Below are 26732 nucleotides of genomic sequence, written 5' to 3'. Positions count from 1 at the left end.
TAAAGCAGGACGACACAGACATGGTTTCTGAATAATACTGCATATAAAATAAAGTAGAAAGACAAGGGTTCAGGATGATCTTCTCGTGAGGATGAAGCCTTCTCCCTTACAAGTTGCTTAATCCAAAGAAAATAGTTCTCGGTCTCCTGCAAAACTAGCGTAAGAAAAAGAAAATGATAGCATAGGCCTTTTTATATGGAGGCGCTGGTGGTAAAGAGATAAGAGAGAGTGGAATCTAGGGCAAACTTCCGGAATAGGAAGTTTCCTTAATGATCGGGAACAGTCAGACGCTTGTTCTCTTCGGGAACAACCTTCGGGTTGTTCTAGATGGCTGTTCCGCATCGAATCCTTTAAAACGACATCTGACTTCCTGAATTTCTCTTCTTTGCTCTTTCACCTGCTCCAAACCTGGAATGATATCAATTAAACACGAATTAGGACTGAGAATTAGCTCAAAGCACACATATAATGGTATTAAAAACACCATATATCAACAGCCGATCCAAGAGATCTATTGTTACAACATATCTATAGAGAAAAAGGTTTCACCACCTATAATGATCTGCTCTCATGCCTATTACTAACTGAGCAGAGTAATCAGTTGCTAAAAAGAAATAATGAGATGAAGCATCTTGAAGCCAATAAGGCTGAAGAAGATAAGAAAGAATCCAAGGAAGCCACATCCAAAGTAACGGATGGTGTGGCCGGCTTGTCTATTGACTACGAAAATGAGATTTTGACATACTGATTTTGTGTTAAGTTTTTGATTTATGCTTTGCTTTGACCTTCTTGTCATTCACGAATTTTCTTATAATAATAGAATTGTTTTTGAGTTCATTGCTACTATACCTTGCCTGATTTTGCTTGGTAATGTGAATGATTTTATTGATAAAGAATACAAATTTGCGGGTATAGTAGCCTAGTGAGAAATCTATGGCCAAGGCATTGCCTAAAGGGCATTATATACACCCAAGAATTCGTGACCCATTGAGTTATAATAAAATGGTTTCCAAATAGAAACAATGGGCAAAATGAAACAAAAGGTTCCTTCAGATTTAAGAAGAAAAATCGCCTAAGGCCTTATAAGAAAGTGGTCAAGACTATACATGCGTACTCTACTGATCTAGACTATGCCAAAGATCAGTATGATAAAAGGCAAGAGCCATGGTAACCAGATTGGTATACCCCACGGAAATTATACACTTTATGGCACGACTGGATTAGCCATCCTAGTCTAAACTTGATGCAAAGATTGATATTGCAAAAGGCACACAGAGTTATCCCATAGTATCTCACATTGTGTAACATGTACACAGGGGAAACTCATTAGGCTTTATTGTCCCAAGCATCACGAAATTATAGTATGTTTATGAGGGGGAGTGAGGATAAACCCGTGGTCCATGACCATACTATAAAGACGTATATAACAGCTTGATAACAGCTTGGCCGTACAGGCTATTACCTATAAGGTTCAGACTCTAAAATCTATAAGCTTGGGGACATCACGAGTTTTACATGTATATAAAGTTAATAAGCATTAGGCCATATAAATGAGCATAGATATTCCCATCTCAGATTGAATACGGGTCATAAGCCAGACATATACCATCTTAAGAGACTTTGAATAAACCACCACAGACATATGTGCTGTCTAAGATGGAACCTCAAAAGAGGATTGGGAATATATGTTGGATAAAAGTATGTCTTTCCCCCACAAGTTTTAAGAGACCTTGAGCCAAATATGGGTGATCAGATTGAGGCCAAGTACACGGATTGCATGAGTCAATGAATCTGACTATCCAACATTAGAAGGAGAAAGTTATAAGCTCGTAAAGAGTAAAAGAATGATAAGAGAAATATAATGGTATTAACCATCATTGTATTGGCTAGATCCTCGGACTAAAGAATATGATTTAAGACGTCCAAAAGAAAAGAAAAATTATACAAAGCTAGCTAATCAGATGCCAGACACATTGACCCGGAAAGAAAAGAAAAGAATGACTAAGTCATACCAGCTTAGCACCAAACGAATTTGATGTCCTAGAAAGAGACATAGTCAAGTTGCTACAGAGTTTATACAAGATAGACCAATAAGTTCCATAAGATAAGAATCCTCGGAAAGAAAGCAGAAAGGTGCATAGAAAGATAAAGACAAATCCGAGGTCATTAGGGAAACCAGACCAGACATAGAGATAAGGCTGGCCAGCTGAACATCTAAGGTACCAAACCATGTAGCTTGGGACGCCAAGCTGCTAGGTAATAAAGGTCATGGATAATGAGATCTCAAATCGATTAGATCATGTCTGGAACACAATAGAACTATATATATATATATATAAGAGTGTCGACACATAAATGATATATTTGTATAAGGATACATAAGAAAGTAGCACTTGAGTTTAAAGATATAAGCGAGGATGAGGACCCACGTAAGTATGAGAATGCATTCATAGATTAAATTGAGTCAAAAAGAAAAACGTGGGGTTTAAAGTATCTATAAAAGAGATAGGCGTATTGGCCATATATATAGAAACGCCATCTGATGATATAAGCCAGTGAAAAAGATGGGTCTAAAGGTGTTCATGTTCCTACTAACAGCATTCAAGAATAGCTTGTTACACAAGGATACTCACAGAGACCATGGAACATATTATAAGGAGATAAACTCCTATGTGGTGGATGCTGCTACATATTTTCGAATTGATAAAGGTCTAGTCATAAGAAAGAAATTAGATTGATATATAAAGATGTAGTAAGCAGCATATGGATCACTGGGAAAAAACAGCATTGTTCCTAAGCTGTTTATGGACTGAAACAAAGCAGCTGCATATAGCATGAAAAGGAGTTATATAAGAACAATCCAATTCAGTCCATATATACTTATAAAAAAAATTTTAATTCCTTGTGTTTACTTTATACTAAACCAGCCTAAAGAGAGGTTAATTGGTTGATACAGATTATCTATTAAATCTCAGACCATCGCTGCAACACTAGCCAAGAGAATTTATAGTTGAAGTTGATATATCAACATGGACCGACCAGATTGTAGTATGGCTAGTGGAAAAGAAAGATCAGCTATCATATGGCAGTCCATAAGCACGTGTGGTCGAGGTCCATGACCTAATATATATTCAAGTGCGTGGTATGATCCACGGAAAGAAAGGTCATGGGACGCCATCAAGATATAAATATAGCACTGCAATATCTAATGTATGTGGCATTGCCGAAGGCAAGAAGAATCGATAGCCATGTATGAGGTCCATGAGTGTATTTGGCCGCAGAGCCATAGTTTGATGAGATTGAGAAACTCATTGCAGCAATGATCATTGATCACGTCATGATCTTAGACACTCATGAGACAAGTTATGGACATGTATAGACGAGGTCTATGACTCAACATGGATCGATCAGATTAGAGTATGGCTGATGATAATAAAGAAAGATCAAACTGTGATGGACAAGACATTGGTGCATATGGTCAATATACATCCGTGTGGAGAAGATGCACCAGAACATAAGCTTACGACCTGAAATTACAAGTTCATGGTACCATGCTCAGTCTATATTATCTATGAGTATGTTTAGTTGAGATCTGTCCGACCAAAGTTTAGAGTGGTCGACAGCAAAGACTCACGTCTTGTCCATGCACACACGAGTTTCCAGAAAACATGAGAAAAAGACCGGAGAGGTCAAAGTAATCCAAGTATGGTCCATGATAACTCGGCCGATTTGTTCACTAAGGCACTTCCTACCTGTACGTTCAGGAAGCTCACGCATCAGATTGGGATGCGTAGGCTGAAAGACCTCCACTGAGGTTCGTTTCAGGGGGAGTAGTACGTGTTGTACTCTTTTTCATTCATCATGTTTTTGTCCCACTGGGTTTTTCTTGATAAGGTTTTAATGAGACAACATTAAGCGTATTACAATCCCTGATGGTTATCGCATCCAAGGGGGAGTGTTATAAATCAATTGATGGATGTCCATAACCGGTCCGGTCCATAACCGGCCTATACACTTAGAAAGAGAGACGGCCCAACCCTAGAGAGAGAGAGAGAGAGAGAGGCGGCCGTGACCTTAGGAGAGAGAGAGAGAGACGGCTTATGCTTTGGAGAAAAGAAAACTCTATTTCCTTTTCTTTGTAATTATTATTTTTCTATTATTATGTATTAGTAGTTTTCCTAATCCTAGTTGATTTAGGTTTTTGGATACTTTCATTTTTCTATGACTTGTAATCCTTATATAAAGAAACTCATGTTATGATTAATAATATATAGAAACATTCAGCTCTAAATCTATTGTTTCACAACAACTAATTCTCGTTTTCTATTTTGATAATTATCGACTTATGTTGTCGGATTCAATGGGCTTAAAAGCCCGACCCACTAATTTTATACGTATGGCTCCAGAGTTCAATCGATCCGAGTTGTTTTCTTCCACCAAATTTCAATGAAAAAAGCTGTTTCTAAAGGATTTTTAGTAGATGAATCGTAAAAAAACTCTCAACTAAAAATTCTGTGAAATAAACTTTCAACTTTAATTCTGTTAACATATGTTACCCTCCGTCTAAAAAACCGTGACGGAGGATGACATACGTTAACGGTTTATAAGTTGAGGGTTTATAATGTTGAAAACTTAGTTAAGGGTTTTCTTACGATTCAAAAATAGTTGAGAGAGTTTATCACTAAAAGTCATTAAATGTTTTAAAATATTTATTATCATTTATACATTAATTTAGATTGATATGAGCCCTTAAAAATAATTTATAAATTTTAATACATTACTTTATAACCGATTTATAAAGCTTCATAAATATTTTAATATTTTTACATATGATTAATGCGGTTTCACAATGATTTTATAAGATTTTACAATTTCTGCTACTTGTTAGGATAAAATAATCTAACATTATTCGTGATACAATTGAAACAAAAAGTAATACAATAAATCAAGAACAATATATCAAATATATTATTGATTAAGAAAAGAAAAATATAACGTAATTATTCAGAAATCAACGAAAATAAAAATAATCATGCATTATTTTTTTGGGGATATGGGGAAAGTATGAGCCGGAGGATGAAAATAGGAAAAAGTGCATCATACTCTAAATAGAAAGATTGACTTCATTCATGAATTATCCTCGACACTACTTAAGCCTTAATATAACTTTGAAACTTTAAATTATTTGATATTTGACAATGAAGATATAAACACACAAATTTTTTTATATCATTATTTCCAAATATCAAATAATTTAATATTTTATAGTTATAATAAGTTGTAAGTAGTGTTGAAAATTATTAATTTTGGATGTATAAATTAATATATTAAAATTTATAAATTATTTTTAAAGGCTTATAAGTCAATCTAAAGCAAAGTATAAATGATAATAAATATTTTAATAACATTTAATGACTTTTAGTGAAAAAACCCTCAACTATTTTTGAAACGTAAAAAAACTTCTGCTTTTAACATTATAAACACTCAACTTATAAATTGTTAACATATGTCACCCTCCGTCACGGTTTTTTAGACGGAAAGTAACATACGTTAACAAAATTAAAGTTGATGGTTTATTTCACAGGATTTTTAGTTGATGGTTTTTTTACGATTCATCTTTAGTTGAGGGGTTTAATTACTAAAAACCCTTTTTGAAACTGTTTCTAATGCAAAATGGGGCTCCAATCAGAGGATAAAAGTAAAATAAAAGATGCTGACAAACCAGAAACAAAAAATGAAAATTTTAAAATAAATATGCAGGATGTGGGTTCAACTTATAAACTGTTAACATATGTCATCCTCCATCACGGTTTTTTAGACGGAAAGTAATATATGTTAACAAAATTAAAGTTGATGGTTTATTTCACAGGATTTTTAGTTGATGGTTTTTTTACGATTCATCTTTAGTTGAGGGGTTTAATTACTGAAAACCTTTTTGAAACTGTTTCTAATGCAAAATGGGGCTCCAATCAGAGGATAAAAGTAAAATAAAAGATACTGACAAACCAGAAACAAAAAATGAAAATTTTAAAATAAGTATGCAGGCTGTGGAGTTCGAACCCACGCGCACTTATGTGCAGAAGAACTTAAGTCTTCCCCCTTAACCACTCGGGCAAACCTGCTTGTTGTGACTTTTCATATATCATAATTTTATTAATAAAACAAACAAAAGAAAATATAAAACACTAGCAAAAGAAAAAGTATGAGAAACGTGCGTTCTTCAGCAATTTGGCTCTATGGGAAGCTTGTTAAAACAACCACCGAATCCAATGGAATGGATGAGATTAATCAGGTTGGAGAAAGGTGGTGGACAGTATTCAATAGTGTGGTAGACAGTATTGATAAAAATCATATATTACGCTACTTGGCAAAGCGACGTTGTAACAAGTAAACGATAACATGGTGTTTTGGTGATGGTTTGTTAGCAACATGAAGTTCAGTAAGAAAGAGCTTCCAAGTGAAATTCTGGACAACTCCGGAGAGATTAGAGTCCAAACATGGAGGCTTTGGACTCATTAAGTTCTCAGAAGGAAATTATTTACATAAGGACATTCCAAGTTAGATTGGATACAAGTTCCAAAGTAGTTATCTAAATCCGAAAAAAAAAACCAAAAACAGTTTGAAATCAAAGCACTTGAGCAACATATCATATATCATACATCAGCGTGGCACCGTTTTGCCTACCAAAAAATAACAGAGCAAGTTCCAATAGTCTTGGAACTCGCGGGAGTAGTGTTTAGTCAGTCTTTCCAGTGCCCCAAGCGAGAAAGCTCTCCTGTGATCCAAATTCCTGAACACCCATAACATAAACCCATTTAGCCTTTTTGTGCCTGATTGCATCAAAAAAAAGTTTCAAGAGAATAAAAGGATTAAAGTTTACCAGTTGGCTAAGACGAAACTCGGGTGGAGTATCAAGATCTATGTTGGAGGGATCAAGAACGAGTTTCTGACAGTCCTCCAGATCCCTTTTGAAGTCTTCTGTTCCTCCCAAGCGTGCATAATCACCAAAACACGGCTGCTTGTTCCTTGAGCCTCCTCCATTGTTTGTGTTCTCATCTCTGTCCTGCAATAGATCATCGCAAAGAGACAAGGCTTCCACAAGCTGTTGGGAGTCCAAGATAAACTGAGATTCACCACTTTCCAACCAATTCGGATCTTCCTCAGCTTGGTGTTCATTTTCTTTGCCTTCTTGGTCGTTTCCATCTTCCTTACCATTCTCTTTCTCTTCTCCATCATATACCTTTATTTCATTATCTCGGTTTTCAATCCCGGTCTCAGGTGCAGGCTCATCCTCGGAGCTTGTTCTTTCATTATTACGTTGAACTCCCTGAACCTCATCTTCCATATACACTGCCTCAGATATCTTTGGGAAACAAAGGAAGAAGTGTCAGTTAGTAAGTGTATCAAAAGAAAGCAGAACAATAAGAAACTTTTACCTCAGCAAGAGAAACCTCCTGAGGAATAGCATAGTCATCTGCAAAGTGAGAATCAGAGCAAACTCCCACAGCTTGTGGAGGCTCGGGTGTAAACAGTTTGGGAATGACAGGATCCGCTTTAGGGGTGGCTGAAGCAAAGATATCATCAGAGACATCCTGCTCAGCTTTATCACCACCACCTTGTTTGAGCACTGCTGGCTGCTGGTAGAAAATCTTGGAAACAACGTAGTCACCTTCTTTCTCATCTTCGTCTGTCCCCAGATGGTATTGGTGCATCACCCAGTTAGTTTTAACGTTTTTCCCACCGTATAGAACCATTATTTTCTTGCAACCTCTTTGAACACCATCCAACACAACCGGTTTAGTTCTTCCAGTCTTGTGCCAGCGCACATCGCCGAAATCATCGTCGTGTATCTTTCTGCGCTTTCGAGTTCCTGTGCTGTAGGCTTTGATTGCTCTGTGGAAGAAGTGGGACACAGTCCCATCGTGCTTAACACCTAAATATATTTCAAATTTGATTTAAGAATAAGACTTCATTTGATCATTGAAAACATTAAAAAGAAGCTGAAATGTCCTAACCTGGTAAGTTCTTAGGATGAGTGTAACAGATACCATCATCTTGATTAACAGTTGGGATGAACTCATCAATGAAAGGGTGGGTGCTTAAACCCAACAAACCAGATTTTGCAAGCAAATGCCAGATGATCTCAGGATCAGATGGATCGAATTTCACACCTCGTGGCAAGCCTGGCCAGGCATCAACTTCCTGGAAAATGTAACAAAACTTTTGTGTGAGAATCGTAGATATGAAGGGAAACTAAAGAAAGAGCAAACCGTACATCATCGTTGTTGTCAATGACGTGGTGACAGTTGGGACAGTGTCTAGTAGGATTACTGTTCCACACCACTTGGTGCGAGTCAGAATGACTCGATGCACTCTTTATTTTAGTTGCGATTCGGTTACTATCAACCAGCCACGATCGTCTGCAAGAAAAACATCCATTGGTGAAGACAGTGGTTCATAGCCACAACAATGAGAAAAAAAAAGATGTTACCAAACAAAACACATAGGCTCTAATGAAAAAAAGAGCTAAAAAAAAAAAAAACTTATCCAAACAGTACCATTTCCAAATAAGAAGACATAACAACAAAACATTACTTGTGCCTAATGGAACAAAGAGGATACAGAGTCTGATCCACCACCCCCAACACAGTTAACAAACCATGAATATGTACTTGGAGAAAGTGCAAAGACCTAGATTTTGAGATAGATGTGACATATATTGTGGATAACTGTAAAAAGTTTTTTTTTTTTTATACAACACTAGGAAAAAAAATCTCTTTAGCGCTAAACTTATACATCAGCAGAAAATTAAAATCAGAGAGCTCCATTGACTCACTAAAGGCGGAATCAAAAGTTTCAAACTTTTTTTCCGATTGAAATTGGCAGTAATCGTAGTTAATGCAAAATCAAAACTCGATATAACCTAGCCGAGTTCCAGAGCGATATAGAAGAAGGAAGTGCTTACCCAGCCATGATAGAGCTCGATGATGATGAGAATGCAGAAGAGAAGAAGAACCCTAGACAACTCTCTCGCCAAGTCTTAAGTTTGATATTTGTGTCCACATTGAAGTTTCCTCGAATATCGATGAACTCGACCCCGCTTTAATACTCTTTTCTTTTCTTTTCTTTTCTTTATTTTTGTTTGCGAAGAGGGAAACAATAAAGATTTTTAAGAAAATAAAATCCCGTAAATAACTGGCTAGTGGTGGAGATATCTAGAGAGACAGAGAGACGCGCCAGTTTTAATGTCTTTTTGGAAATTACTGGGTGAGCCGACGACTTCGAGTTGACTTCCACTGTAACAAGCCTGGTCGTCTAGATCGACGGTTGTGATTTCTTCAGTGGGTCTTCTGATAACTTTCCTATTTTATGGGGCAGGTGGGTGACCAATGGTGATGTTGTGGGGGTTAAGTTTATTTAACATTCGTTAAGATTTAAGACTAGTAACGATCCTTTTTCCGACACAAGGTGGTGGACCTTCCATTAAAGGATTATTGAATTTATTGATTACAATCTTCCACACCCCAAAGATCCAAAGCATTCAGCTTTCCATTTGCTTTTCGCATTTTTAAAAACAAAACTAGTGTTATGAAATAACTTATAATTTATAGTATCGAGAAATTTAAATAAGAGTGGAATTTGATACCCGTAGGAAGCAAATAACACTAGTATAAGGGAGAGAGTTTATTATAAGGAAGAAGAAGAAGATGTAATGGTTCTTTGATTATAAACTCTTGTTCTTGTTTTTGGTGTACAAAAGAGTGAGATGAGTGATGGTATTTATAGTGAACAACAATACATAAAATAACAAAGATGGTGCTTAATTTGGTAAATGAGTGGGTGATCATAGTGCTTGATGAGTAGATGATCATAGTGCTTGAGTTGGTAAAGGAGTGGATGATCATTTCAATGCTTATCTTATAACACTCCCCCTTGATTATCCATCTTGTATTACGTGGTACCTCGTTAAAAACTTAGTCATAGAAAACCCAATGGGAAAAACCGTTGTAAAAGTAAAAAGAGTACAACTACGTAAGCTCCTCCTCGAATGAGTAGTCATAGAACCTTTAGAACAATGATAGATTTTCATCTCTCAAATTGTAACATTCTCTTTGGGTGTCTATCTTTTGTATGTTCTTTGTTGCCTCGTTAAAACCTTGTCATGGAAAAACCCAATGGGATAAAAAAAAAAACCATGATAAGGAAAAAGAGTACAACCACACTTACTATCATATTTCTTTCTCTGGAAACAATATCTTCAGGATATGCATTCCAATCAACTCTCTTAAGAGAATTAAGCTTAAGAGAATAAACTCTATTCATTTCTATTATGATATCTAGGGCCTTTAGACTTATTGTCCATAATTCTCTTTTGACTTAGACAATAGTTTATTGGTCTATTTGGATTTCAAACCAAATTTCTTACATATAATCGTATAGAAATTCGTCTCGTACATACGAATTATTCATTTGTAACTATAGAAGTTACTATTATGATTTTCTTTCTTTTCATATGAAATTACATCTTTCAGTAATGAAAAAGATTAATAATTTTCTTAAATAACACTCTTACGTATGGTATTTCAGGACCAAACATATACGAGCGTCTTAAATAAAATACTTTAAGATCTTTATGATAACATCTCAGTTTTAGATCTCCAGTTTAGAATACATAAAAACAATATAGTATTGTCAAGAGTTTTCTTCCAAAATATAATTTTTCTATAACTCTTCAGGAGTTTTGATTATATTCAAATCATGATTCTATTGATTTATAATCTCTTGATAAATACAAATGGATACATTTGTTAACCTTATAATATTTCATATATCCCATAAAATAGTTTGTTTCAATTCGATCGAATATGCAGAGTTCCCGGGAACATGATTTTGATATCATCAATCCTTCATGGATTATACTTTCAGGGATTAACATTTTTCAAGTGGATTGTTTTATTCAAGTTCTTCCTTTATTACCAGACTATAAGGAACTTGAAACTAGTTGCATCTACCATACGAAATTATGTCTCTTCACAATCAATTTCATATTGATCCTTCTTTGTGTGCAACGGTTCATTTACATCTCACTTGTTTTACACCTTTTAGTGTATGGACTACTGGTCCAAATACTTCTCTATTTCACAAGAAGTTTATATCTTTGTCTATTGCATCTTTCTGATTTGGCCAATCATTTCTTTGTGTACACTTTTCAATAGACTTTCTTTCATGATCCTCTTTCTCATTTATTATATCAACTGCTACTTTGCATGTATAATATTATCGACGTTAATTTTCTTATCGGTTCCATTTTGTCTCATACATGACATAACTTATTGAGATCTCTTCATTTGTCTCGGGTACCTGAATTTTCGTCAGTCATGTTTAATTTCTCTTCTGGAGATCATACAAAACTATATTGCCTCGTTTTGACCATTATCAATATATGCTCCTTTTCATTTACGAGGATTTATCTTGGGAACCAATCTGTCTACCACGCTGCAGGCGTGACTAGCAGTTTGATATTGTTCTTGTAGAACATTTATTTTTATTGGAGCATTTACAGCTGGTATATGTGACTTGATCACTATATTTATATGGGTCGTGTCTGGCAACTACTTTAGTAAGTTTTGAAATGAATTATCTTTTGGACTTCTATTTCACATTGTGTTTAGCCCGAGGATCAATGATAATTCATTTCAATTTATTTTCTTTTCCAGCTGTTTATTTTCTCCCCCTTATGTTGGAAGTACTAACTCACTTTTAGAATTCATGTATAGCCTTACTTATATTTTTCGGGGATGGCTCTGGATTCTTAAGTGTCAATAGAGATTTATATCCAACATATATTTCCAACCTCATTTGAAAACACATCTTCATTTGAAGCTCTGTGGCGGAGCAACATCCAACATTCTTAGATGAAAATGATTGGTTTCTGATTCTATACCAATGATGGGGAGAACTAGTGAATATTTATTGGCTTGATGCGATCCAGTGTTGCTCAAAATGTTTAGCACTTATCTCAGTGAATGTGCTATAGTCGTTAAAGACTTTAAGAATTGAATTCACCAATATTATAAAAATGCATAGTGGGTGATCAGTCCACTAACATCTTCGTTATTTATGCCAATATCTTATTTTGGCTGGTGAAAACGATATTACCCTTTTATCTTATGGGTAAACAACATATGTCAAATCATTCGGAAGAATCTTCGGGTTCTTATATGACTATGCATATGACCTTTAAGTATATATTCGCATTATTAATGAACCAAAATGGTCTAACTGATTCATGCCAAATGTAAACTTCTAGTTTACTATACATTTATCTTCATTATACTAATCTTTGTGTAGTACAATATATAAGAGGCTGTAGATATTTTCTCTAAAATACTTATACTGCTTTGAGAATTATTTCTGATTGAAATGTATATATCATTTCGTTTGCTTATTGTCTCAACATAAGTGTCTCAAAATCTCATGGATTTACTTTGAGAAAAATTCATCAATCTTAGTTTTAGTGTAAACATAATCTTCTGGATGTTTGACTTATCATAAAAAGTGAGATTCTTTAACTCTTCCCCTCGAGATGATAATACTACAGGTTTATCAATCTCGAATGTATCTCATTTTCTTAATCAACACCATATCCTACATGAGTTATGTATTTTTCGTAGATCCTTTTAACTTTTGATACTTATAAAAATACAATACCTTAAGAACTTTAAATTGCATTCTTAAGAACTTTAAATTGAATTTTTATGTGCAGTAATACTATGTACACTTCTGGAGCATCATATAGATCATCTTTTTAAGCTTTCTATAAGTTTTTACTACCTTGTATTGTACACACAATAAATTTTCTTTCATCTTCAGATGAATTCATAATTTCTTTTCTTTATTACCATGTTTATTTTCTCAACTTTAACTGAGAGTATGAGTTCTATAAAGAAACTCTTTGGACCTTGACCTCATTTATGCTTACGTCTAAAACCACTTTTATGTTTATTTTCTTGACCAATGTTCACGTCTAAAAGGGTATAAATGTCATATTCTCTTCAGGAGAATGAATCATAATCAACTAGACGTGATTTATCAATAGATATTTTTCAATATATATGCATCATAAAAAATTTATTGAAGAAATTTTACTTTTAAACTTAACATCCAACATAGTTGGCTTTATTTACAGACTTCAGGTTTTGTAATCTTTAAATGCAAAATACAAATTGAGCTTTAGGTAATCACTTCAGGTGATAATACCTTTTTTATATATATTATCTTCCAAAACTTATGGATCTTTTAGAGTCAAACTTTAAACTTAAAATCTTCAATATAAATGGTAATAAAATCAAAATATTTCAAATATATATAAATATGTATTAACAAAGGTGTCTTATTATATCAGAAAATAAATAAAACTTTCATAGTAATTATTATATAGACTATATTATTACTCTCATGCTTTTTAACAAAGTTTAACCTATCAATCAATTTAATGAACAAATTTATATCACTGCCAACTTCATGCAAATTGATTTATCTAATCAAGTTTGTTAAACTTGTATATAAAGCATAAAAATACTTATCTAATAAACAGAAGTATATCGGCGATGAAAGTTTCAGCTGTTCACGTTTCTGAATTGGCTGATAACTTGTACATATCTTTCCGAGAGAATACACAATCCTGAAAACTTTAAATTTTGCTCATATAAACATGGTCATTACATTAGTAAATATCAACATATAATCCAAATTCTTTTATGATATTAGACCAAAGACTAATCTACCACAAAACTAACCGATTACAAATAATTTCTTTTATGATGTTAGACCATGAATCATAAAGTATGTTTCCTTAATACCATTAAACCATGAAGCATATTAAAGTATAATAAGCAAAATTTAATTCATCAAATAACTATTATTCTTACATATAGACAAGCGTTGATATATATATATATCATCGTCTAAAATGACTATATATATATATATATATATATTTAGAATTTCGCAATTTTAAAATGAACCATTTATTATGAACTTCATAATTTAAAAACCGTTTACATTAATCATACAAGCAATTACAAGGAGAAGCGATGTAAATAAAATTAAACCGATATTCATCTTAAATTCACTCGGAGTAAATTCTCCAACGAATAAACCATAAATAGAAACACAAATAAAAATGGCACATAAAAACAAAAGTGCGCGAATCATCTTTCTTGAAATGAAAAATCGGAGGAGAGCGATTTGAAATTTTTTTTGAGAGAAGATGAAATGTTTTGGATGATGAAATGGAGTGAAAATGAGTTGTATTTATAGATGAAAATTACTGTTCATGACCGTTGGAGAAAGAGGAAATTTTTGAAAAAAATTCTTTGTGACCGTTGGGGTTAAATCGAATGCACCAAAAATTAGTCCGAAAATATCGTATTAAACGGTCAATCAAATCTATAAAATTTCATAAAAGTGAAAAATTATGACAATGAAATATTTATGTTATATGACAATGAAATATTTATGTTATATGACAATAAATCATGCGACGGCTCAGCCGATCAATGCATAATATCAAATAAATTATACGGCGGCTCGGCCGACCAATTAATAATAAACAGAATATAAGGCGGCTCAGCCGACCAATAAATAATAAACAGGATATAAGGCGGCTCGGCCGACCAATAAATAAATTAAATTACTAGTAAATAATATAGGCGGTATTCCGGCCATTATAACATGATATAAATAATAGTAGAGGCGGTATACCGACCATTATAACAGGGTATAAATGATACAAATAAATTTTACCGAATCGCAGAGTGATCGTGCTGATAACGTGTTATGAAATAACTTATAATTTATAGTATCGAGAAATTTAAATAAGAGTGGAATTTGATACCCGTAGGAAGCAAATAACACTAGTATAAGGGAGAGAGTTTATTATAAGGAAGAAGAAGAAGATGTAATGGTTCTTTGATTATAAACTCTTGTTCTTGTTTTTGGTGTACAAAAGAGTGAGATGAGTGATGATATTTATAGTGAACAACAATACATAAAATAACAAAGATGGTGCTTAATTTGGTAAATGAATGGGTGATCATAGTGCTTGATGAGTAGATGATCATAGTGCTTGAGTTGGTAAAAGAGTGGATGATCATTTCAATGCTTATCTTATAAGAACTAGTACATTTTTGATATAGTGGAGTTGATGCATTTCACCGGTACAAGAACTTTGCATCGTGAGATTTCACTATTTTTAAAAACCGAGATTTGCGTTAAGATACCAACAATATACTTATCCACCCAGAGTTATCATTTAAGACGTTCCAAGCTTGAACGTAGAAAAGAACCAAGAACAGAGCCAGTATCAAATTCAATTTCCCACGTCAAAAGATTGTCACTAGTGTAACGAGTCAACTTTATTCTTTTTCTTACACAACTTTTCAACGATTCAAGCGCAGGTTTCTAAATTACATCATTCTTACAGAAACTGTTGAGCTCTTGTACTTGCTTGCTGATGATTGTTTTTTAGACAATGACGAAGCTTTGAATCCCCCGCTCAACAGACTCGACGCTGACGCTCCACATATTTTCCTTCTCTTTGCTTCTAGCTCCAATCTTTTCTTGCTTGACGATGACATCGAGTAAGATGACTCTGGAAAGATGGAAGATGCATGGATCAGAGCTCGTTTATCCTTTCGGTTCTTATCAAACTTGGTCTTGAACTTCACTTTTGATGCAGCTGCAATATCTTCTTCGCTTTTCGGAAGAAGTCTTATCCCCAACCCTAGCTTCCTTGAAGCAGCCTCTTCTTCACCTACACGTTTCCTGTGACCCTGGAGAATGAGCAAACGTTAGAAAAAGAGGAATCCACATACAAGTTTGCATGCAGGCAAAAATAAATGCAAAACTTGTAGATTACCCTAATTTGTGCGCGTAGAGCTTTGTTTAGGGAGTAGTCATCTGCATGTCTTGCGTCTGAGACTCGCTGGAGACGGACCAAAAGCGGTTCTGCTGCTTTCTTCTTCTGCAAATCAACTTCCTGGTGCTCTAGACGATAAAACGGGTCTGCAAGCTTTCCCTTCTCTGCACCAAGATTATAAAGCCATACCGAGAATGAGCCGGTGGAACAAATAGGAATGAAGAAAAGCCAAAACACCTATAGATATTCTAAATGCAAACTTGTTGACGAAGGTAGAAACCAACCTTCCTCAGCAGTGAGCTCCATGGTTTCTGCGTCTTCTACGTCATATTCCTCAACCTTCTTCTGGGCACCACTAGTAATCACATACTCGCAGTTCTGAGGATCTGTCTGGATAACTATCTCTTGTTTGCAGCATGGTGCTTTCATCGCAAAGCTCCATATCTGACCATAATATAATATATAAACTCAGCCATAGTTCCATGGCAAGCAGAAGGAGAATATACACACGTATCTGTGCAATCAAAGGTTATTGAAGTGATGGCAGAAAAATGAAAGACTCTCAAATTCATACCTTTGTAGAATAATAGTTCCCAACTTGCTTCTTCTCTGCATTGAATCGAACACCCTTGGCAATCATGGAATTGCAGCCACCACACCATATATTATAGGGCATCTCGAACCTGAAAAAAAACAAGACCACGTGTGAAAATTTCAACCAAAGTAATAGTACCCTCCTGCCAATTCAATTTAAAAAAAAAAAAAAAAAGAAGAACTTCTCATCGATCAACAGAATGTACAGCAGCAGAGATAGGCACATTTGCACAACAACTCAAGCTTCTGATCTCCATTGGTAAGTAGGCAGACACTGGAATGAACTAATAACATCGTATTTGATTTGATTATGGTACCTTATGATCAAAATCCCCTCGCCTAGTTTCCTTGCCCTCTCTCTGAGGGGATGCTGTCCTTGAAACTTGTTCAAGGAACCTTGATCCGGTGTCCATTCTGGTGGATAGTAAAAGTTATCTGCCCTGGCAGCTGAAAGAGTCGACTGCAAAAAAAAAAAAAAATTGAATTTCCAATTAGCGAATTATACAGGACTGACACATAGAATTAAACCCTGAGTAAGCAAGCAATTCATTCGGCTAGCTGAAACGTCTATAAAATTTCCATAACAAGCTCAAAGCTGTAAACTTTTCAACTTTGTGGATAACAGAGAAGGATTGCATCAATACAAAAACCTCAAATCTATCTATGAACCATATGCTAATCTATTTATAATACAATTAAGTAAAGGTATAATCATTCTGAATGATGTGCCAGGAACGAACCCTAAACCCAAATCTCAGCCACCGAAAACCCTAAATCTCCGAGACCAATCCAAATTAATCACAAAAGAAAATCAAATTTTTGGGCTTTGGAGATTAATTCCAATCAACAAACAAGATATCCCCAATTTTCCACAGGAGATAAATCAATCGATGAAAAGCAGTTATTTGAAGGATCGATTGAGAAAAAAAAAACAGCACGTACCATCTTCTTCTTCTATCGAGATTGATCAAATCGTTGTTTCAATCGCAAATCTCTTTGGCTCGGGCTTGGCTATGAGTTTGTTTGTTTGTTTGTTTATTGAAGCGAAAACTTATTTTACCTCTTGAAAACGTTTTGGTGTTGTTTACACACGGAGACGGAGTCATTCTGTATTGGTTCAGGATGTGTTTTTATTTGGTTGAACCGATCATATCCAACTCAAACCGTATTGCAAATCAATTTTAAAATTCAGACTAAAACCTATACCATTAAAAGATGATCATCCTAAAAATCTAATTACAAAAGGTTATTGCACCATTCATTACTATTCACTAATACAGTAATCAATAATTTATTCTCATTATTTAAGTTATCAAAATATATATAAGTAGGGTTGATGAATATATAAATATATCATTAATATTAATGAGTATTTCAAAATGTTCAGCTTACTTTAATATAAGGTACTATTAGTTTTCATTGTATATATTTTGTTATTCTTATCATAGATTATGTTTGTCTTAATATTCAAGACATGTTTATAAATACACAATAGTTTTACATGTTTTATTTGTTTATTCTACTGTAATTAGAGTATTGGTAATAATTAAAATAAAATTTTAATACAAAATCACTGGATTATCTTATTTTTTTCTTATGAATATTTTAAAATTTTATGTATTTTATACTATATTATTAATTATGTGCCAAAATATTATTTTATATTAATGCCAAATGTTTTGTTAGATTTTTTAAAAAATTGATCAAAAATAAATTCTGGATTATTAAATATTTTATCAATAAATTTGGTTTAAAAACAATAAGATGATGAAAATGTGGAATACTTAATAAACCTTTACAAATTATAGTGTTAAATTATTAGACAACTTCTCTTGATGAAATTTCATCATGAAAATAAAGGATTCAGCTTTATTAATAGTGTAACATTATTTTTAATATTTGTTATTATATTTAATTGTTTATGTACTAGGTAAAAGGTGTGGTCGAACGAATTTCTTTTTAATGTGTCGACGCTCCGATTGTTTTTGTTAGTAAGGTTACCGGGTTGTGTGAGTTTTATCCTCTGTTTTAAAAATCGGCCGCCTAGCCGCCTAGGCGGCCGCCTGGGCGGCCGCCTGGGCGCTACGCGTCACTCTTACGCCCCGATTTATGCCAAATCGGTTAAAAAAATCGGATATCAGATTTTCTCCGCCTAGACTGCCTAGCCGCTTAGGCGGCCGCCTAATCTTTTTTTTTTTTTTTTAATAATATTTTTATTTATTTATTTGATCTAAAATATTATAAATATCACTTATATTCATAATTTTGATGAAAATTACACTGTATTAAATTTATATATTCTATTTGTGTGTTTTATACAATTTTAAACATGAAAATGTATTAATGTTATACACAATTAAAGAATAACATTTTTTATAACATAGTAAACAGTCTAAAAATTCCGTCCCGCATAATTTCCGATTAATCTCCGATTTTTTCTTTAGGCGCTAGGCCCAATCCGACCGCCCGACTAGCGCCTAGCGCGTTCCCGAACGGGGGTTTTATCTGATATTATTTTAATGATTTATAATTGCATCGTGTATTTCAAATAAAATAATAATGTGTGGATTTTTTCTACAACGGAGAAAATGAATCGGTGAATGCCATCTGACCTCCCGTAGGTCAAGCCTCATAAACCCAAGATGTAAATACAAGCTAACATGAATGGAAGCCTCACGAGTCACGATCAAGGCTTAGCCCTATTTAATGGTATCCAGTTTAAAACTAAGAAGGTAACAACACCAAATCAAGAAACACAACCAACAGCAAAAACAAAGATAAGCTAGTGAAAGTGACCAGGGGATTTTCCTTCATTTTCATGTGCCACCACCGAGTGCTTAAGTAAACGGGTATGATGTTGCATGACCAGTGCCCCCAGGAGTAACCAACACAGGTTTTGGTTTATCTTCGCTAACGGAACTAGAAGCTCCAGCAGCAGCAGATGTTAATGGTGTTGTCTGCGGCACAGAAATAGGACCAGTAACTAAACTAGGCTTGTCAGACAGTGGAAGGCCAGCACTTGTTTCAGCGACTCTAGTAGTTGATAGAAAAAAGGGAAGCAAATTAGTATCCTGAGGTAGGGTAGGGGGTATAGTAATAGGAGCTTTGTTCGACAACAAAGGAGGTGCCATCTCTGAAGCTAGGGAAGGAGATGGTGCTGATGGCAGTGCAGATTGCATGCCTGAAAAGAGCGTCATAGGTAGACTAGAGAAAGGCAATGAACTGGGTGCTAGAGTTTGAGAACTGCTAATATAAGGAAACAATGACGAGGGTAGGCTTGAACCCAGCAAAGTTGATGAACCAGAAGGTGGAGGGGGGTTAAAGTTAGGATACTGCAGGGGTTGCTTTGCATTGGCAGCGCATGAGGGGGTCGAATCAGAGACTGTTGCTGCAATTGGGGAAGACAATTTGGAGGTGGGGTGTAGTATCCTTGCTAATACAATGGGGGTTGTTGTGAGGCTCCCCACGAAGGAAGATTTTCACCAGGCTGATACAAAGGCATTGAGTTTTGGAATCCCATCCCATGCTGACCAGGTTGTCCATTATTAGAACTAATGTCATGCAGAGAATTGCCTGCGGTAGAGGCAAGCTACTCGATGTTGGGATCGGGCTAGGGTAGTGAGACTGCATAACAAAGACTATCAGAGAATGAGGATTCGTCTCTAAGATCACAGAAAATAACATTTCCACCGTATTCACCTGAATTATAGCAGGGTCGTTATTTATAGTAGCTGGAGGTGGAGGAGAAGCTTTGACTAGCAAATCCTGCCAACAACAAGAACAATTAAGTGGACAAACAGTGATTATTACATCAAAGCATTAGCAAAATCCTGATGGATACCTTGATAATGGTACCACGGAACAGTATGTACTCATAAACTTTCTCACTTGGAGGAACTTGAGGACCATCTTTTTTCCTTCCTTCAGTTCCAAATGACCGGACTACACATATCATCAAAATTCAAGGATCAGGGCATCTCAATCTTACGAAAGACTAAGCTTTTCTAAGCTCCACCAATAGTTTTACAAATCATTGACTACAAGAACACTTCTCTTTCATGAATTTCAATCACAAAATCAAACTGAGCTCAACAGTTCAAAAATTTCACAAGAATAACAGGAATAAACAACAAATCAGATCACAAAGATGAACACAATTATAATTATATACTACACATCTAACAATCGAATACGAATGGTACCGTTTTGAAGTCCGATAATGGATTCATCGGTATTGATGTTGTAAAGGATGCCTTCGTATCTGATCTCGCTCTTGGAAGGGGCTGTTCGTGTCGGCATCTTTCATCTCCATCAGATGATTCATTGTATGATTTATCCATATGACACATTCAAATTTTTGTGACAGTTTGTTTAGTTTGTTTGTCCATACAGATAACTCATCTAGATTACGGATAACTCATCTAGATGAATTACCATCCAAATTGAATTACCATCCAAATTGAATTAAAATGAATTTAATAAATAAATTACCAAAATACCCTTATGTTGATTTAATCATATGTTAAAATTTTACTGCAATAATAACTTCTAATAAACAAAAAAATTAATAAACATGTATTTGAAAAAAAACTTTAGAGTTTCAGACTAAAAAGAGTATTATTAATAAACCGACTGTAACTTCGGTTTTGGCGGAAAACGAGATTTTTCGGTTTTGACGAAAAAACAAGATTTTTCGATTTTGACGGGAAAACGAGATTTTTCGATTTTGGCGGAAAAATACAATTTTGGTTTTGGCGAGAAAACGCATTTTTTGCGCTTTTGGCGGGAAAACACGTTTTTGGCGAGAAAATGCATTTTTTGCGGTTTTGGCGGGAAAACGAGATTTTTTTTTGTTTTGGCGGGAAAACGATATTTTTGATTTTGGTGGGAAAACGAGATTTTCAGTTTTGGCGGAAAAAACTAAATTTTTCAGTTTTGGCAGGAAAACGACAATTATTTGTTTTGGCGAGAAAACATGTTTTACGGTTTTGGAGGGAAAACGTGTTTTTGCGGTTTTGGCGTGAAAACACATTTTGCGGTTTTGGCGTGAAAACACATTTTACGGTTTTCGCGGAAAATGCGTTTTGGCGAGAAAATATGTGTTTTGCGGTTTTCGCGGGAAAACGCGTTTTGGCGGGAAAACACGTTTTTGCTGTTTTCGCGGGAAAATGCGTTTTGGCGGGAAAACATGTTTTGCGGTTTTCACGAGAAAGCGCGTTTTGCAGTTTTGGCGGAAAATGTATTTTGATGAGAAAACACATTTTTCGGTTTTGGCGGGAAAATCCGTTATGGCGGGAAAACACGTTTTGTGGTTTTGGCGAGAAAACATGTTTTTATGTTTTGGCGGAAAAAACGTGTTTTGGGGTTTTTGGTGTGAAAACACGTTTTTGTGATTTTGGCATGAAAACACGTTTTGCGATTTTTTGCGGGAAAACACATTTTTGCAATTTTAGCGGGAAAACACGTTTTTGCTATTTTGTCCGGAAATGCGTTTTTAGTGTTTTGGCGTGAAAAAAAATCGTATTTAGGTTTTCGCGGGAAAATATATTTTTGTGGTTTTGTCAGTTTTCATGTGTGACAAAATGATATTATGTTTAGGTTTGTAATTTGTGAATTACATTTGGGGCATAATAAATATTATACCATATTGAATGAACCATCACCATCCAAATGGTCCAAATTGCTTCAGCTGAATGGACTTTAAAATTAAACCTAAATTTCTGAAAGTCATCCGGATGAGTTGCACTTTTAGTAACTAAACGAACAAAAATCTCATCTTCATCCAGATGGCTCATCCGGATAGAGAAATGAACTGGCCCGAAGTCAAACTAATCAAGCTCCTAACGTATGAATCCGCAGCGGAGGAGCTCGATTTCGTGCCCGTGTTATCAGCCGTATCCTATTTATGTTCCTCTTCGCCGAAAAAAGACGGAAACTAAAGTCAATAGAGGGGAAAGAGTAACACACACGGTCCCTCCGCGAGTTCATGATCCCCTTCGAGAGAGAAAGCGACACAATTAGAGTTTACTGTAATTTGGGGAGATCGAGCATCTCTCTTTAAAAAGGCCTCCCAAAAATAAAGTTAATTATTATTCAAACTTATGGGCGTATAGTCATTTATTCTCATTATTATTCAAACTGATCCGGTCCACAAAGTTAATTATATATGAGATAACGATTTTGTAGATGGTATAATCTGATACATATATAACTAAAAGAAGTATAATTTATAACATGTGTAAGTGGACCATCTATAATGATTCGGATTATACCATTATGTGCATATGTATTGGATTTCATGTAACAAAATATTACCGTTAAAGTTATAATCTCTTCACAATGTTACCAGAACCGTAATATATGTTATAAATTATACTTCTTATAGTTAATAGTTAAATAGATTGAGACAAAAGTATATGCACATGTTTTTACAAGTATTCATCATATAGCATTTAATAATTTAATAATCTAAGTATAATGTCTAACTATAGTCTAATTCAAAAAAAAAAGTATAACTATAGTGTCTACAAATTAATTCCGTTTAAGGACTTATCGTAACAAGGGGATGTCTAACTATTACGAAATCACGATGGCCCATATAATTTCGTTTGAGGACTTATCGTAATTGTAATCATAAACTGTGATTAATGATTGTTACGAAATCACGATGTCTAACTATCTATACTATTAAAGCAGGATCCTATTGTCATAATTACCTTAGGGGCATGTTTCCTTCACTAACATTGCATGTTTCATTAAGGGCAATTAAGTAATATTAATAACAAATCTATATTGGGTCATTATTTTTGGATCCAGCCCAAATCAAATCTCTCTTGGGCCATTTGGGCCTATTAAAAAATCAGATTCAATTCTCACCTTTTTTTTTTCTTTTGGACCATTGAGTCCAAGTTCAAATAATTTTTTTCAACTATTCTTAATTATTATTTTTTTCTTTTCTTAATATAATTTAAGCATTCATAAAAATAATTGAATTTTTTTTTTGAAAAGTATAAATCTTTATTAAAAGTATATAATTTTTTAATTAAAATATTAACCCCATAATAAAATTAATTTATCAGAGTTATACCAACTTAATTCATTAAAAAAATAAAGTTTAATTTTTTTAACATAAATAGTCATTTAAAATGAAATACGATAAATAAAGATAAAATTTTTAAGTCTTTTATAAAATAAAACACAAATATATGAAAATGTGACATTTACTAAATATTTGTCAATTGAAAAAAAAACAAAAATAAACCCGCGCTTTGAAAGCGCGGGTCAAAATCTAGTTAATATTAAAAAGAGACGTGATTTGCAATAACTTTGTTCAAATCTGGGTGAAATTTAAAAGGAAACTTCTAATAATGTTACAATATATATGATATATATGAAAGTTAAAAGAAAATTTATAATAAATTTAATTGTTCTATCCCTTAATGAAACATGATTTGCAAGACAACCGTGATTAATGATTGTTAAAAGAAAACTTCTAATAACTTTGATATATTTTTAAATTACGAATTTGGTAAAGTTTTGGTAATAATACTTGAATCAAATCCGCCATTATTTTTTATAACTTTTTGGTAGTAATAGGGAGTCGATTATGATTACAAAATTTTGTGAACTAGTAATATGTTGTATATAAGGAAGTTAGATTATGGGTTCAAATTATCAAATCAATTAATAATCGTGAATTTTATTCGTTTTGTTCAATTGTAATTTATAAAAGGAAGTTTGATTATAATGTCTACAAAATTAAGGTAAATTGCGATTACGATTGGAGCCCAAGTTATGTGAAATTAAATATGTAATAATATCTTTAATTATGATGCAGGACTTTTCAAGGGTCCAAGATCAAATCAATGTAGTATAATAGATTGTCGAACCAATCCTAGGTGATTCTAAAGCAAAGGGAATGCAAGTTCATGCTTACGCTAAGTGCAATCCGGTTTTAAATATGATATGAACTAAGAACTAATAAGCTAATGCAATAAAGTAATGATCTTTCTTTCTCAATATGAAGCAAAAGGACTCATGTGGCTAGACATTTGATCTCGGGTGATGTAGATCCAATCTAAGGGTGGCAAGGTATCAATCAAACACTTTCCTTATGTCTAGACACTAAGCTAAACAAGCTCTATCTCTAGATGAATGTTCTTTTGGTAAAGCAACTCAAGCATCTAATCTCTTAGGTTGAATGTTACTAAAGCAAACATGGAGAACAAGTCCAATAGCAATCTTAACTCATTTAGCAACTAATCTCTTAGGTAAAGCAAGCTAAAAGCATTGAAGAGTTGGTTAAGGCATTTCATCATACACCTTGTGGGCAGGAAATGCCTAGAGATCTATTTTAGTATGATAAAGACTAAAATAACATTGAGAACCCTCAACAAGCAAGAAAACAAGTAAATCTAACACTAAACACCCTAAATCTTCTCTAATCACCCTTAATCACCCTTAATCACCCTAGCCCATGAATCCAAGATTAGTCTACTCAGTAATAGACATGAATAACCCCAAAACCATGGATGATTTAAGGTTAAACATGATTAGAGAACAAGATAATCAAGCAAAGATAAGAAATTATGATCAAGATTAGATCTTTCACCAAAAAGTGGCTTTTGATTAGATAGAAAACAAGATCCTCCCAAATTTTGGTCTAAAAAGTATTTATAGAAGACTAAAACTCGAGTTGGGCCAACCCAACAAGCCTGGTTTGACCCACAAAAACATAGATATTTTTCTCCGTAGTGACTAGAAAAGGTCGCTACCGGAGGTTGCTACGACTATAGCGACTTGTCTTGCCCGCTACGTGTGGCCGCTAGGATACTTGAACGCATAGGGACCTCGTGAAATCGCTATGTCTGGCCGCTGTAGAAGGCGCTTCAATTCTTGCAGTCTCTCCAGCCCGCTACGTGTGGCCGCTAGGATACTTGGGAGATTTTAGAAGTCTTGAACGCATAGCGACCTCGTGAAATCGCTATGGCTGGCCGCTGTAGAAGGCACTTCAATACTAGCGGTCTCTCTAGCCCGCTACACACTTCCGCTACGGTACTTGGGTGCCTCAGGTTTTCAGCTCTATCTTCTGTAGCAACCAGCCTTTGCCGCTACGCCTGGCCGCTAGGATCCTTCAGCGACTCATCTACATTCTTTGGGCATCAAAACACTCCTTGGGGCACAGAGTTCATCATGAAACTCTCTCCAACACCTGATAAGGACTAATGCATGGAAATGCAACCTAAACATGTGTAAATGCTATTCCAAAAGACCAATATGCACAAGAAAGGATAATTAAAACAATGTAAATATGCAAGATATCAAATTACAGCTATTATTTTGTGTATCACTAATCACACGGGCGCTGCCTTCTTAATATAAATATATGTTCTCTACAATTCATCGACTCACCACACACTTCTTCTCGACTTCCTAATTATCAAAACATTCCCTCAAACAAACAAATGGCTGGCTTTAACTCCGTTTCAGAAAGTGGTATATCAGTTCGTTTAGTGAATTTTTTAAGTAGTTATGTTTAGTTTGGTAAACTAATTCTTAGTTGTTTCTTTCTAAATGGTTGCAAACCAGGAGTTCTGAAGACTATTTTCACGGCATCTTGGTTTTATCAGTGTTTTATTTGTTTCCTTATAATTTGTTTCTTTCATATTTTATTTTTCTATTACTTATGTTTCTTAATATTATAATCATATTCTATTTCCTATGTTTTGTTTTGTCTTAAATTCATAATAAATTAATAAAATTTATTGCATACTATTATATATTTTTTACATAAAATATATCTAATTTACGCAAAACAATCTTTTTCAAAAAAACACTTAAGCTTACATTATATATACATTCACACTTTCATTCCATATATATAATTAAATCTAATATTTGTGTCTATAACTTTAAAATTTCTAATATCTGTAATTTTTTTAAAAAAAATCTCTTCTGGCCACTCACTCCGCGCAGGACGCAGATTATCACCTAGTATTCGATTAAAACTATACTAACCAAACATGTGAGTCTGTGACATTATTTTCTTTATGTATTCAGTAGCAACATTAAGTTCACTTGTATAATAGAGATTTCTCAATACATGATGTTTAAATATTAGTGTACACCATTATATATTAAATAAAATATTTTTTTCTGCAAAATTAATTGATTATGTATTGCTTACAGTTTATAAATTAGTTACATGCAAGCCCCA

At 34.2% G+C, this 26732-nt stretch overlaps 2 protein-coding genes, 1 non-coding gene and 1 pseudogene across 3 annotated transcripts; all 4 read right to left on the bottom strand.

The window, feature by feature from the left end:
• Nucleotides 1-6039: 6039 nt before the first annotated feature.
• TRNAL-UAA lies at nt 6040-6122 on the bottom strand. The gene has a single exon. It is a non-coding gene; the product is annotated as a tRNA-Leu (tRNA).
• Nucleotides 6123-6520: 398 nt separating this feature from the next.
• On the bottom strand, nt 6521-9213 carry LOC106401963 (SUPPRESSOR OF GAMMA RESPONSE 1). Its single transcript, XM_013842588.3, has 6 exons — nt 8966-9213; nt 8276-8420; nt 8016-8202; nt 7437-7933; nt 6881-7363; nt 6521-6790 (listed from the first exon to the last, which is right to left on the bottom strand). Exons 1-6 carry the CDS (start codon nt 8971-8973, stop codon nt 6737-6739), a joined length of 1374 nt encoding a protein of 457 aa, XP_013698042.1. The 5' UTR covers nt 8974-9213; the 3' UTR covers nt 6521-6736.
• A 6133-nt stretch (nt 9214-15346) lies between these two features.
• LOC106397101 (probable splicing factor YJU2B) lies at nt 15347-17710 on the bottom strand. Its single transcript, XM_013837658.3, has 6 exons — nt 17459-17710; nt 16834-16976; nt 16497-16605; nt 16207-16366; nt 15923-16086; nt 15347-15836 (listed from the first exon to the last, which is right to left on the bottom strand). The coding sequence occupies exons 1-6, from the start codon at nt 17459-17461 to the stop codon at nt 15471-15473; spliced, it is 945 nt and encodes a 314-aa protein (XP_013693112.1). The 5' UTR covers nt 17462-17710; the 3' UTR covers nt 15347-15470.
• A 1326-nt stretch (nt 17711-19036) lies between these two features.
• On the bottom strand, nt 19037-20883 carry LOC106399375 (annotated as a pseudogene).
• Between the last annotated feature and the right edge of the window lie 5849 nt (nt 20884-26732).

The sequence above is a fragment of the Brassica napus genome, chromosome C5 (assembly GCF_020379485.1).
Source record: "Brassica napus cultivar Da-Ae chromosome C5, Da-Ae, whole genome shotgun sequence".
Taxonomy (NCBI): domain Eukaryota; kingdom Viridiplantae; phylum Streptophyta; class Magnoliopsida; order Brassicales; family Brassicaceae; genus Brassica; species Brassica napus.
The sequence above is the reverse complement of the archived record's forward strand: the minus strand, read 5'-3'. Positions and strand labels throughout refer to the sequence as shown.

Excerpts from the sequence above, each read along its gene's own strand:
- LOC106401963 (XM_013842588.3), bottom strand. Across the intron at positions 7,934-8,015 it reads TCATCCTAAGAACTTACCAG|GTGTTAAGCACGATGGGACT; the intron begins GTTAGGACATTT and ends AAATATATTTAG. Across the intron at positions 7,364-7,436 it reads AGGAGGTTTCTCTTGCTGAG|ATATCTGAGGCAGTGTATAT; the intron begins GTAAAAGTTTCT and ends TGTTTCCCAAAG.
- LOC106397101 (XM_013837658.3), bottom strand. Across the intron at positions 16,367-16,496 it reads GGAACTATTATTCTACAAAG|ATATGGAGCTTTGCGATGAA; the intron begins GTATGAATTTGA and ends TATTATGGTCAG. Across the intron at positions 16,087-16,206 it reads GGAGCTCACTGCTGAGGAAG|AGAAGGGAAAGCTTGCAGAC; the intron begins GTTGGTTTCTAC and ends ATCTTGGTGCAG.